At 35.8% G+C, this 15,212-nt stretch overlaps 1 protein-coding gene across 3 annotated transcripts in view; it reads right to left on the bottom strand.

Moving 5' to 3' along the window:
* Positions 1–15,212, bottom strand: part of DDX10 (DEAD-box helicase 10) — a 267,786-nt gene that overhangs the window by 209,533 nt on the left and 43,041 nt on the right. For all 3 annotated transcript variants that reach the window (XM_055307117.1, XM_055307118.1, XM_055307119.1), the window contains 3 exons: positions 14,407–14,494; positions 11,632–11,720; positions 8,392–8,857 (listed from right to left, as the gene is read on the bottom strand). In XM_055307117.1, coding sequence (XP_055163092.1) covers positions 8,392–8,857; positions 11,632–11,720; positions 14,407–14,494 — 643 coding nt within the window. The remainder of the gene's footprint in view (positions 1–8,391; positions 8,858–11,631; positions 11,721–14,406; positions 14,495–15,212) is intronic.

The following is a 15,212-nucleotide window of genomic DNA, read 5'->3' as shown; positions in this document are numbered from 1 at the left end:
GCTTGAATGACAAAGAATTAAGAACAGAAACAAGAAAAAGAAAAGGCACCTCCAGGAAGACAAAAGAGCATTGTGGGACCCAAGGAATTTAACAAAAATCCCCCACCCCTGGACAGGCAGAGCAGGACTAACTCCATTTTGTGCTATACCCGCCATCTCCTCTATAACCCCCACATGACCTGCTTATTGCTTAAGGTACTCCCCCACCCTAGTCAAGCCACTGAGCACACCCTTACCGGAAACCGGCTCATATAGGAATGTGAAACCCCTAGCCGCCAAAGAATGTAAACCCTGCCTTCACCAAACCTGTGTGCCAATTCTGACCAGAGTGACAGGCTAGTTCAAAAGGTAGTCACTATAGGGTAAACTGTAATTCAATTGGCCACCTGCGTGTGGACCAACATGACTGTGCAACTTTCTGGGTGTGTTACAATCTCATTGGCCACTGGCCCCTATAAAACTGCTACGCCTTTTAACCTCGGGGTCCAAGTCCCTGCTCCACTGTGTCGGGTATACCTGGATCCAAGCTCGAGCTTGTAAATAAACCCTCGTGTACTTGCATCGCTGTCAGCTCCTTGGTGGTTTCTTGGATTCGCAATCTTGGGCACAACAAGCATATACACCAACTCTGACCTATCCAACATTTAAGGTCATCCCACCACTTCATGGTACCAAAAATTGAGGAGAGTCAAGTAATCCTGACTCATAGGTCTTAAAGAGCTCTCCCTTCTGTTTAATTCAAGTAAGCATTATATAAGACCCTTGCAAACAAAGGTTATGGCAACCTCAGTAGTCACTTGATACAGAATAAAATTAAGACATTTCTGTAGGTAAATTACGAAACGCCAAAAAGAAAAAATCTAGTGAAATAGAAGATTGGAATCCAGATGTCAGTGAGATAAAGTAAAAGGTTGGTTTCAAGAAAGAGGCATGATCAGCACTGCATCTTGAACAGGAGCTAAGATCTGAAATGCTGGCATGGTGACAATCTTCAGGGTTAAGTGGAAACTCACACTGGGAAGAATGGCCTGGTGGTGTAGTAGGGCAGCAGCTAGCTTACAAAGCCCATTTGAAAAGATAAGAGGAAGCATGGAAACTCAACCACGTGAAAAAAATACTAACCTGACAACCGTCTGCAGAGGATCCCCAGAGGACCTCAGGGGAAGAACAACGATAAGGATCAATTATGAGGTTCATCCCACGCAAAGTCTGAGGCAGTAAGGGGCTGGGGCAGAATAATGGCAGTGCTCATGGGAAGTGAAGACAAACACTGCTAAATGTAGAAACGACACAAATCAAAAAAAAAAAAAAGCACAATCACACTAAGGCTCCTGTCAGATGGGCCTAGGTACAAATTCTAATTATCTCACTTCACTAACTGTGAAACATCAGGCAAGCAACTGGACCTTTCAGTCTTTTTCTTAACCTGCAAAATGGGGGTAATACCACATGAAATGGTCATAAGATTTTACTAAATATACAATAATTAAAGTGCACAGCACATTAAAGAAAACTAACAGACATTCTTCCTGTTATTTCTTTTTTTAATTTTTATTTATTTATGATAGTCACACACACACACACACAGAGAGAGAGAGAGAGAGAGGCAGAGACACAGGCAGAGGGAGAAGCAGGCTCCATGCACCGGGAGCCCGACGTGGGATTCGATCCCGGGTCTCCAGGATCGCGCCCTGAGCCAAAGGCAGGCGCTAAACCACTGCGCCACCCAGGGATCCCCTTCCTGCTATTTCTTTTACAAAAAGAGTATTTTCCAGGTAACTGGAAAGAACTCCCCATCCAGAAAATATAATAATTTTATTTAATGATTCCACATGAAATAAATATCTATTGTTAATACCACTTTTAGTTCTATTTATAAGCAATCAATTTATTTCTACAAGGTACTGTGTTTGCCTAATAGCCTGGTTATATCAAATTACAAGTTCTCCATAAATATTTGGCTGTGATGTCAACTAGACCTGTGATAGTAGTGTAGGGTTTAGCACTCCAGATCAATGCACAAAACTGAGAATGTGGAAAATTCTCTATCAACTATGCTATAATCATAAAAGCAAATTTGTTTCCTGATATTACACCTGGAGTAAATGAAATGCATCACTTTTTCTTTCTACAACTGGCCCTGATTCACATAAAGGCCTTATTTTTCCCCAGCAACTACCTCAGATACTGCCTGGCCATGGCATTGGCAACATTTTATCACTCCCTTATTTGTATGTTCCTATTATACTTTATCAGGTGGAAATCAGAGCTAATGGTAACTATCTCCTTCTATGTACACAACTGTGCTGGGTGCTTTCTATGTCTAATCATAACTCTGCCAAGTAGACATTGTTATTGGATCCATTTTACAAATGCAGACACTAAGGCTCAGAAAGACTAACTACTGAACATCATACCAAAAACAGTTCCCCAAAATAAACATGTATTTTCTTATGGTCATGGTTTTTCTCACTCTATATTCTTTGCCTAGAGTGTTTTCTCCTCTCCTATGAACACTTATCTGGTTTTTTCCCCCAATATTTAATACATTTATTCATGAGAGACAGAGTGAGGCAGAGACATAGGCAGAGGGAGAAGCAGGCTCCCTGCAGGAAGCCCAATGCAGAACTCGATCCCAGAGCCCCAGGATCACGCCCTGTGTCAAAGGCAGACACTCAACTACTGAATCACCCAGGTACCCCACACCTATCCATTCTTTAAGGTAAAATTGCCCCAGGTTAAATTCTCTCCCAGGTGCCAATAACAGAGCTTTAAAATATTTGGTTGCATAACAAATAAATGAAGAGAAAGTTGGAATTTCTCTACTGAAATTTTGGTTTAATAATTAGTAAATTTTATCACATTAACTCAAGTATAAGCATCTAAAACTCACTAAGTCCCTAGAACAATCCCTGGCTCCCAGTAGGCTCTCTGTAATGTTGCTCCTGGAAGGAAGAAAAAAAAAAGACAAGAGGGAAGGAGAAGGAAGGGGAAAAGAGAGAAAAGATAGACACAAGAGGCAGAAAAACTTCAGTTCTCATATATCGGAATCTTGATTCAGAATTTTAGAATACTTTCATAAGAGAATACTTATAAATAATAGTAACATCTTTAGCTAATCTCTGCTTTACCACTAGGGAGTTCTTGCAATACCAAGAATTTTCATGCAAAAATGTAAGACTTCAAGTAAAAAAAGTATAGATTCTACTCTAAACAAAGAATTATCTATATGTATCATTCAAATCTCAAGGCTGACCTGGGTTTACTCTTCTGATGGCTTTAAAAAGGCAAGTGGATGAACTAAAAATGCAATCTACCTATCAGTCTCATCTCTAAACAATTATAAAATGAGAGAGAAAAAAGTATATGCTTGGAGACTTCATTCTTATATTTAAGAAAATGTTCTAAAATCATTTTCAAATTCATCACTTCATATTTTTATACTCTTCTCTAACATTGTTCCCTTGGAGGTCAACTTTCTAGCCAACAGCCAAAAAAACTAGCCAAAACACAAACTTCTTCCCTATGACAGGAGATCAGCCAACCTTCTCTTACTGCCCTGGTGTGTGATCACGGCAGCTGGGCTCTCTCCTACCCATCTCTTTTACTGCTCTGTCACTCATGATTCGCTCTCCAGTGCTAAGGAAATCCGTTTCTCTGCTAATGCCTTGATCCTGTCAAACAGAAAAGGACTATGACAGGCAGTCTTCCAGAAGACATTGCTGGCACCTGAAATTCGGTACCTCTCCATTCATGCTCAGGTCTAAAGAAATAAACCTATAAATTCTGTATTCCACATTTCTGCACACAATGGGCAGCACAAAGTTATTTAAAATGCTGTTAGTTATGCTGACACCACCCAGTTAGAGCAAATAAACTAAGTACAAATTGTGGTAGGCAACAGGACAAAGTAGAAGGAGAATGTGATTTGGCATCAGAGATAGGTTCTGAGTACTGACTCCACCACTGTGACTTTGGAAAAGTCATTTAAAAGGCTTTGTGAAATTTAAAAATCATCTGCCTTTCCCGTCATGAGGACAAAATGAAAACTTGTAAGAATTTTGTATGTGCTAAAACACCAAACACGTTATTTTATCAACGACAATGAGGATTATTAAACAAATCTCATGTCATCTGCAATCCAATGCATCTCCACTGGCTCCAAGCTGTAAATGATTCAACAAATCTCCTCCCTTTTCCAAGGAGGCAAGAAAGGAAAGAGAGATAATCCGGACAAAGAATAGCCTATGATATAAGTAATGTGACCAGTTCTCTTGTGTGTCTGGTATGCTGTCCCCAAAGGGAATTCTGAAACAAGAGCAACAAAAATATTTGAACAAAGACATCAGTGTCTAAAAAGGCCTTAGTCTCCCAAGGGTAATACATTCATTTATGTGTAAATAATAGTATTATTTTCCTTTTGAGTATAGTTTGGTTTTCTTTACTTTCTCAGGTCTATCCTTAATAATAGATAATAAAGGAAGAAAACAGCCTCCAGTTAGCACAACTAAATACTAAAATATAAAATGCAAGAACAAAGGCTAAAATTAAAATGGAAAGCTGATTGTGACTGCAGATGCAAAAAATCACACTCAAAACCAAATGCTTTAAAAATATGATGAATAACCAAAAAGATAATGATAATCTGAGGACAAGTAAATATTGACTTTGAAAGCCTGAAGGTACATAACAAGTAAAGCCGGCAAGACTAGGTGAGGGTGGGGAGGTGAAAGGCAGTAGCCTTTGTATTTCTATTTCAGCCGAAGAACCAATAATTCCAACTCTGATTGTGTACTAGGGAATGTGCCAGAAGAAAAAGAAAAAACATTCTTTTATCAGCATCTCAAAATCCTGCTATCCCAAACTGTTCCTCACATTTGACATAGAGGTCATATACTCCAATTTATTACATCTAAAAAAAAAAGTCATGTAAGTTTAAGATTTTATTTGACAGAGAGAGCATAAACAGAGGGAGCGGCAGGTGGAAGCAGAAGGAGAAGCAGGGTCCCCGCTGAGCAGGGAGCCCAACACAGGGCTCAATCCCAGGACCCTGAGATCATGACCTGAGGTGAAGGCAGGCACTTTACTGACTGAGCCACTCAGATGCCCCCATGTAGGTATTTTAAAGACAGAACTTTTTACAGTATACCATGCAAATGTATTCTTAACCAGAACTTTGTATCACTATTAGATATGTTCATCTACTATCTAAATTCCAAAGCTTGGCCTGCACAGATATATAATTTAATGAGTAGAAAAAAGGTAGTTATTTATGCTCATGTTTATAGAAAATTAAACAATATCTTTTGAATCATTTGTAGTCAATCTGATAAATTTTATCTATTTTCAAAATCTTACAGTTTCAAAACAGATTTCCAAAAATACACCCCACATGCATGAATTATATGAAATTCACAGCAAACAGAACAAAGTGAAAGAATAAGAATTTCAATAATTCACTCATTCATTCATGAAACATCTTTGAAATTCAACATGAACTAGACACCGTACCAGTCCTAACCACATACTACTAGTCAGCAAGACATTAATTTCAAGGAATTCATAATCCAGTAAGGGAGGCAGGTCAACACACAATTTTGTGTGACAAGGACTATTAAAGCCAGAGACAGTAACTAATGTTTAAGGACACTTTGGAGATCAACAGAAAAAAACAGTATCATAGCAAGGGAAAACATAGTATACATACACAAAAATTATACAAGTGAAATAAATGAATAATGTTCAATAATAGAACCAAAGAAAGAAATTCATATGGTAAACACATTTCACATTGATTTTTTTTTTCAAAATAGTAAAAAAAATGTTAATATTCAGTGTTCGAGTAAGTAAGTGGGCAATGACTATGACTGCTCTTTGGATAGTTTGGCAAAATGTATCAAAAGCTTTTAAAAATGTGTCACAGTCCCAAAGTCATTAGAAGAGATTAAGCCAAATATCCCTTATGAACACAGAAATAAAGACCCTTAACAAAATATTAGCAAGCAAAATCCTGCAAGAGATAAAACACACCATGACTAAAGTTTATCATAGGAATTTAAGGTTGGTTTGACATTAAAAATAAAATCAATGTATCAAAAGAACTATATGTTCACCTTAATAGTTGGGGGAAAAAAAGGATCTGACAAAATTTTTACCATCCATTTTGATAAATACACCAGCCCAACTACTAACAGAAGAGAAGCTTCCTACCCTGATAAAGACATTTACAAAAAACCTATAGCTAACATCAGATGTAATCCTAAAAGACTGAATGTCTTCCCTCTCACAGACCAGGAACAGAACAATGATGGCCACTCTCACCACCACTTACTCAACATACAGTATAATTAAGAAAATGAAATAAAAGGCACACAACTTAGAAAAAAGAAATGAAACCATCTTTCTTCACAAACCCCATGACCATCTACAGAGAAAATCCCAAAGAATCTCCAAAAATAAAGCCACTAGAACCAATAGGCCAGTTTAGAATTACTGGCATACAAAAAAAAAAAAAAAAAAAAAGAAAGCAGTATTTCTATATACTGGCAAGAATTAGAAATTTCTATTTTAAAAATGTAATTTATAATAGCATTGAAAACTATGAAATAGAGATGAATCTAAAAAAAACATGGAAGTATGCATACTTAAAATTATAAAACCACACAAAAAGACATTAAAAGGCCTAAATAAATGGAAAGACAGGCCATATTCCCCAAACAGAAGACTCAAAATATCAATACTCCCCAAACAGATTTAAAGATTTCAATGCAATCTCAAAAAAGATATCATTAGATGTTTTTGTACCAATTAACCAAATGATTCAAAAACTTACATGGAAATGCAGTGGTCCAAGAATAACCAAAACAAATTTTTTTAAATATCCAGTTGGAAGACTTGTACTACCTAATTTGAGATTTACCGTGAAGCTGATAAAGATGGATGTTACTGATGAAAGGATGGCTATAGAAATGAAAGTGAGTCAAAAAGACCAACAAATACATAGTCAACAGTGTACAAAGGGTCAAGATTATTGAATAGAGAAAGAACTACTTAACAAAAGGTACTGGTTCAATTGGACATCCATTAAAAAAAATTTTTTTTAAAGATTAACCTTTCTCTCACAATGTACACAAATATTAAGCTAAAATAAACCCTAGCCCAAAATTTAAGTGCTAAAACTATAAAACCTCTCAAGGAAAACACAGGAGAAAATCTCTGTGGCCTTAGGTTAACCACAGATTTATCACATACTGCACAAAGTATATCAATTCTGTAAGGAAAAGTAATAAATCACACTTCAAAAACAAGCTCAGTATTCCTTTTCTTGTTCAATCAAATCAGAATACTTAAGCACAAATTCTAACTATGTTAGTAACAAGCTGTGCACCTCACTATCTTACTGTCTCTGTGTCCTAGCTGTTTTTTCCCTCTACCTGTATAGTGAAATAGTACCTACTTCACAGGGTTATTCAAGGACCAAATGAGACAATGTTTAGAAAATGCCTGATTATATATTAAGTACTCATTAAGGATGTTTGCTACCTTTCCAAGATTTTTATTTAGTTACTTAAACACCTATCCAAGTTTCAAAGTTCAAAATTTAGTATTCCAAAACTACTCAGAACACTGTATACAGAACACTGTATAAAAAAATAAGAGTTTGGCTTCATTTTTTTTATTCAATTCGCTTTAAAGAAATGATAAAAAAAAAAAAAAGCAAAGATATACAAAACAGGAGGGGAACAAGAAGGGGAAGGGAAGGAGAAATACATTTACTGTACACCTACAAATTCTCCAGAAAACAGATGCTTCATCTGAATTATCCCTTTTATTTTTCCTATCAGGGAGCTATGGAGAAACAAAGTATCTACATGAAACTTTTAATAAACCTTCATAAGTGGCCTTTAAAAAGTGCTGGCTTTCTATTTAAGATACTACTGGTTGGTGCCCAAAAGCAAACGTCTCATTAAAAGTAAAACTCTTGCTTAGGAAGATTAAATTGTTGTAAGGAACACCTATCATGATTTAAATCAGAAAGTAGAATCATGGTGAAGGATTCTCACACCATAAACCACAGAACCCCATCACCTGCCTTCCATAACCCTGTAACCATGACTTTGGCTACTTTTAAAATATTCCTCAGAAGAAAAATAAATGAGAAGATTAAAATTATCAGCCTTCTTAGAGTTTCCAAAGTTATAAATAAGAAGAATTCTCAGGCACCTATTCCATCTTAAATATGGAGAAGGAGGGGAGAGTTCACTGCAAAGAAAGTCATTCTACAAATTTCTCCTAGTCTTATTTCCTCCATAATCCCCCAAAGGCGACAAGCAGCATAAGGTAAGAAATGGCAGGAAATCACAGAAGACCCTCCACTAGTGGTAAACTTACCTGTAGTGCTTTATTCTCCTGCAGATCCAACCCAAATACATTGTGCTGCTTCACTGTAAAGAAATCAGCATCATGTCCATCTTCCTCCTCTTCCTCATCTCTGTCCAAGAATTGCCCAGAAGCTTCCTTGGCCTCCCCAGTGCGAGGGACAGATTGAGGCTGAGACTCTTTTGCTTTTGTCAGCTTCTCTTCCAGGTCTTCCTCATCTTCCTTCTCTTCCTCCTCTTCATCACTAATCCCATTAGCCAGTGTGTACTCTGTCCCTTCTGGTCTTCTCCCACCTTTCTGAAGGATGGACATCTTCTCATTGAAGTAGGCTCTAAATTCTTCTACTTCATCATTGGTGAGGGAGGGAGCCCTTGGTTCAATTACTTGATTATCTTGGCTCACCATCAATTCTTTGGTGGGTTGTTTCTGCATTTTCTGAAGAAATCTTACCCGTGGTGCCACAGCAAGTCCAAGAGACCTTAAATATGAACAAATGAAAATAGTTATCTCAGGACACTGATGGTGTGCTTATGGTACCATGCGACAGTTTTAATAAAAACACTTCTCTGAGATACAACTCAATCTTGACAGGTTAGGTGATCCAAAAGCAGATCCAAAAAATACTGAACACCTGTCAGGAAACACTGGCGATACATCATTTTTCATTAAGAGGTTAACAAGGTACAAAATAAAGAACATGGAACACCTAGGTGGCTCAGCAGTTAAGCGTCTGCCTTTGGCTCAGGGTGGGATCCTGGAGTCCCAGGATCAAGCCCCACATCGGGTTCCCCAATGTCTATATCTCTGCCTCTGTGTGTCTCTCATAAATAAATAAATAAAATCTTTAAAAAACAAAAAACACAAGACCAGAAACAAGGGAACAGCTCATGTACCAAATCTGCGTATGTCCAGTTTACCTCTCAGCTTCAGCTGCCACAAAGATGGGGTAACAGGACCTACCAGGCCCATCTCACAACTGTTGTAACAACCTGACTTGCTAACTATGTGAAAACACTTTGTGAAACATAAATACTAAAGCTGAAAAAGACACGGATATGGAAAAAGACATGAAAGGACAGAACAGTTTTCTGCAAAGAATAAACCCACATTGTCACTGTCCTCTCCTCATAAACACTTAATAAGTCACTTAATAATAGTCACTTAATAATAATATCTCTTCTACAAAAAAAAAGGATTTCTAAACAAAAGACCAAAAAAGAAAAGAAAAATTACTTTCCCTTTCTAAAATCAAGATTGACTTTATGATCAGGTCTTTCCCAGGTCCTATGTGCCCACTAACAGCCTGGAAATAAACTCCTAAAGCCGGGCCTGCTATGATAAACAGCCAACATTATAACATGAATCCATTGCCTCTTTGCTAGGAGACAAGATCCAAGAAACTGAGAGGTACGGTGATAAAGCATACACTCAGAAATGGGACTGCAGAGGTTCAAATCCTGACTGTCACACACTAGCTTTGTGGCCAAAAGACATTACTTAACCTCTATACTTGGTTTTCTTATTTGCAAAATGGCATGAGCAGTACCAACACCATAGGGTTGTTATAAGAATAAAATGAGTTTATAGAAGCAATGCACTTAAAATACTGCCTGCCACACAGGCAGCCACTACCTATCATTTGCCAGAGCGTTTCTCTCAGTGTATTACAATCGCATTTATGTTTCTATCTTAGCTACTAAAAACTTGGAGCTCCTTTAAAGTAGGAGTACATACATTTATAATTTTAACATCTAGCACAATGAACTATACATAATAGCTATTCAAAACATGTTTCTTTAGGAAAATGGTTTTTTAAATCATTTATTATATCCTACATACATAAAACTGCTTTAGGTAACAAAGGGCTTCTAAGGCAATTTATAGATCAAGGAAATTACACATCTAAACATCCACAAAAATTAAGCGACAACACCAATTAAACTGTATCAATAATTTAGGTTCAGAAGTTAACTTTCTGCCTTTCCTAAACATCACCAATAAAAAGCAAAGGTCTTCAACTATGAACAGATGAGAATTCCTGGTGCTGGCAGCAACAAAATGTCCCATAATTATGACCCTCCAGTAGTTAAAACCCTGTGCTTCTCCTATTTCCTAATGTCTCAGTAAGTCAATCAGAAAACCAGGATAGAACTTCTTCATAGAGTACAAAAAAGGAGCTAATAACCTAAACCATGAATTGTATTCAGAAATGGTGAAACTAGTAACTGCTACATAAACAGATAAGCGACAAAAACATGTTATATACATGGTATGCAGTCTTCTATCAATTACCTACACACAGAGTCAGGAGCCTCACACTGTTATCTAGTAATTTCAATCACTCTAAAATGTTAAAAATGACAAATTATCTGTTATACTAAACTTACAATCCAACATGAAGAGCAGAAAATAGCAGCTTGCCCAGAAATGAGTTTTTATCAGACACCATTTACAGGTAAAGACATTCGAATTCCTGGAGAGTAGGCCCAAATATACAGACTTAGCCTTGAAAATATATATTTTATCACAGGCTGGGAAGTTTTATGCTGACATTTAATGTATGATTAACCTCAACGGTGCTTCTATAGGATTTTGTCAATGCTTTTCCCACAGGTAAGAACCCCACTGAAAAAATGAGCATTCCCTCCTTTATAGCTGAAAGGTTAGGAAAAAAGTCCTTCAAATACTAAGCCAAAACAAAAGCAAGAGTTCCTTTTTTTTGTAATAGTAACCTCAGTTACTGAACAGGGACATTTTGCCATGGTAACTGTGAACACCTATAAGAAACACCACAACACAAAGAATATCCAGGCAATAAAGCACGCAGTTATGGCGATCAATCTAAAATAAGGGAAGAACTGATAAGGAAACTCATAATCAAAGCATAAAAAAAGAATGTCTACAGTGTACCAGGTCAGCATTCCAAAGAACAAGAGAACTGCAGACATTTAAAGATTTCCAACAATGCTTATCAATTGTTCTCCATCTCCACTAAGACAAAACTATAGGAAACGGCCAATGTAACATTCAGAAATTTTCACTTTGAAGTAAGAAACTTGTGTATGACAAGAAAAAAAAAAAGGAACATTCACCTAGTTTTCTAGTTTACACAATCTTTTTTTCTCTACAGATCTTTAACAGATTCTTTTAATAAGGCAGAGTAGTTTCAAGGAGGCCTCTCAGAACCAGGTTTCAGACAAATGAGCTCTACCTCTGAGGATTCACAATCAAAACTATAATATGAATACTTACAGGGCATATTCAGGTATAGGTAATGTGCTCACATCAAATATTTCTTTATCCTTCATCAGATACACTGAACGTATATAGGAGACAAAACACTGTAAAAATAAGAGGTTTAAAAGTATGACATATAATAGGAATGGAAAATAAATCAAGATAAAAGAAAATTAACCAAAGGGATAAATTCAACAGGAGTAAAAAATCTTAAAAAATAGTTGGGCATATCCCCGTTCCACCGAAAAAAAAGAAAGAAAGAAAAAGAAAAAAAAATACATCCTATTTAGAACTGTTAATATTAGATAATTAGATAAGACCTTAAATTTGTTTCATCAAGCCAACTCAACAAAGAATATCACCTCAAAAAGCTATTCTCAATGATAGTATCATTCTGTTGCAATATGGTATAAGAAGGGGAAAATATAGGCTTTGGAATAATACAGATGACAATATGAGCTCATTATCTTAATAGCTGAGCATATCTCTTGTATCTCTATCAATTTCCTCATTCAGAGATCAGAGCACCTTCTATTTAAAGCGTTACAAAAAGGTAACCAAGAAAAATGCATCTGGAGTACCTTGGTGTATCTTCTGGGAATACAGTAAATACAGTAAATAAACAGTAGCTATCAGTAATAATTATTTTAGTACTCAAAGAATATGTTTTCCAACAAAATAAAATGTTACTGTATTTAAATTAAGCATAATAAAATCATAACAGAATAACGTTTTTTTTTTAGAATAACGTTTATTTCTAAAGCCTTCCCTTTTATATTATCATTTCAATTAATTTGGCATCAACCTGAGTTATTTTTCTTTGGTGTGTAAAAAGAAAAAAGGAATCTTTATATCAAGAACTATATAAGCCAAAAAAGTAAATATGATCCTGATTATTTGTCAGCCATAACCAAAGATGATGAAACACATCTAAGGAAGCATTATTTTAAAATTAATTTTTGTAAAGTATACTTAACTCCCATTTCTATATTCCCTGAACTTCACATTTGCTCTAACTTTACACTAATCCTCTCTTCAAACTATTTTCCCTATCTCCATAGGCATGAAAAACAATGAATGGCTACAGTTCAAGGATAATTTTATTTTTTCCCTTACAATTGTTCACAAAAAAATTAAAATAAAAAAAAAAACAATCACCCCTTATGTAGCCTATCATTTTTGTTCTATCCAGATTATAATCAAAGGCTAGAAAATCACTTCTATGAAACTAGATAGCTTGGTGCTGCTGGCACACAGTTAGCCATTCTGTTAAACCATGTGTGACACTCAATAAATCACATCATTTATTTCAATGTGCATTCTATAATCTTTGTTCTGGAAGCCTCATTTGTTGTATGCACAAACCAGTGAAACATCCTTACAATGTTCCTTATTTCCTGATTCATAATTGAATGGCCTCTTAAGTATGCAAGTCACGACATTTCAGAATTCATGTGTATTTTTAAATGAGCATACTATTTCTAAAACCGTTAAAAGGTTTAACTCCTAACTTAATGTATGTCTCTTAAACAAAATATACACATAGATGTTTGCAAGTCCAAAAATTAAGAAAAATTTTTTTCCTTTAAAGGTCCTTTTCATTAGATTTTAGGTGAAGTGAGCTTCTAGAAATTCAACTTTGCACAGTTCAATATTTGGTTGTCTTATATTTCTCCTGATGGAAGTCCTGAAGAAAGTCACACATGGATTTCAGTCTTGGGCCTGCTACTTAAGACCCTGGACAATCTATAATTTTCTCAATCTACTATTTACTCCTGTATAAAACCACATCAATACCCCCTCCCTCATGGGCTGTTGGGAAGACGAAGTTAGGAACACACATCAAATTGCCATGTAGCAGAGTCATGTCATGACTAAGTGCTTAACACCAAGCAAGCATTCAAATTTTAGCTTTCATCACTTGTGTTATTTTAAGCACAGTGAGGCTAACTTGATAAAATATAACATAAGTTAATTTTTAAAAAGATATGTAAGATCTGCTCTTTAAATAAAACTTCCTTCCCGAGAATATCCAGTTTCCAAACCATAACATAAAAGCCTTACTATGGATCGTTTTTCTGCTCAGACTCCTTATCTACTTAGGATGCTCTTTCCACATCTTTTATTTCCTTCCCCTTGCTTCATCTATCTGCTGAAATCTTTACTCTGAATCCTGACTCTCTTAACTCACTGCTGATACATTTTGGGAGATACAGAGATAGAGATCGTATGTAGATCTCATAATCAATGTACATAAAAGTATGGTGAAAAGAGTGAGCTTTATGACCCGGACTCAAATATTCATCCAATTTAAAGACTGGGTAGCTGTAAGCACAACACAAAATTATTTCCTTTATTCCTTTCCTAAAGCAGGTTAGGACGCACAGGGCACTCTAAGAATTAAAAAGTAAGTTTAAGGAAAAGTGAGAATTCTTTGTATTTGCTAATCAAAAGGATTTCTAAGTCAAAAAAGTAATTTAGGAACATTAAGTCCTATTTATAGATTAAAACTTCATTCCTAAAAGGCAATTTAGTAGAAGTGCTATGCTCTCTAGAAATTTAACCTCATATAAGAAATTATGTAAGTTTGCTGAAGAAGCACAGAGCTGAATGACAGTTTCCCAGGTTACTCTAAGAAATATATAGTCTTTTTAAAAGTTAAAGAATCTGCTAAAATTATCTGCAAATTGCACTACTTGACTATCTGAAGCATAATAATGAAACCTAAAAGTAATAGAAAACAATGAATTTTAACTTTCATAAATGGTCCACTCCAACAACTTAACTTACCCTTTGAGCTCTTTCTTTTAAATCTTTATCTTGTGCTAAAAATGATTCCATTTTTTTCTGGATGTCAATAAGTTTTTCTGGGTTGATTCTTTGTAACAAAAAAATAAAGGTTAAACTAGGACATCTCAATTTTAGAAACTGAAGATAGCATACAGCATTTTCCTATTTTTCTCAATATTTTTAAATCTGTAACATTATTTCTCATCTAGGAGCCAGAGTAGACTGAAATTACTCTAGACATAAATTTGATTATCACGTATTAGAGATAATGCAGGGCGGGGCGGGGAGGGGGTGGGATGGAGATCAAGATCAGGAATCTCTAGATGCCTCAGGCTGAATGAAAGATACTAAGGTTAACATTCAATTATCACTGGTTATTTCTTACATCCATAAAGTTGGAAAGTAGCCTTCTCATGGGAGATCTACTGTCCATGAAAGAGAATACATCTATTCTAACGTCATTTTTGTAAGTACCTCCATTTTCAGTCAAATACCATAAAACTAATTTCAAATAATAAACAAGTACCCAAAGATATAAATAATGCTTTCCTTATCTGGGAATTAGGCACAACATGATGGGATCATTACTTAACTCCACAAGGGAGGCTACAGGAAACCATGAAATTCTCACAAAAGAAATCCCACTTGTTTCCCTAAGTTTAGAGTGAACCACTCAACTCCTGTAAAGCCAAGATGGTGGTAGGTGGGGATGGATGAGGTATTCTTTACTCTCTTTTAATTATAAAATCACATAAAAAATCAAAGATTCAAAAGGTAGAAAATTTTCACTGGGCCTCAGCAATTAA

Source organism: Nyctereutes procyonoides, unplaced genomic scaffold (assembly GCF_905146905.1).
Source record: "Nyctereutes procyonoides isolate TBG_1078 unplaced genomic scaffold, NYPRO_anot_genome, whole genome shotgun sequence".
Classification (NCBI taxonomy): domain Eukaryota; kingdom Metazoa; phylum Chordata; class Mammalia; order Carnivora; family Canidae; genus Nyctereutes; species Nyctereutes procyonoides.
The sequence above is the reverse complement of the archived record's forward strand: the minus strand, read 5'-3'. Positions and strand labels throughout refer to the sequence as shown.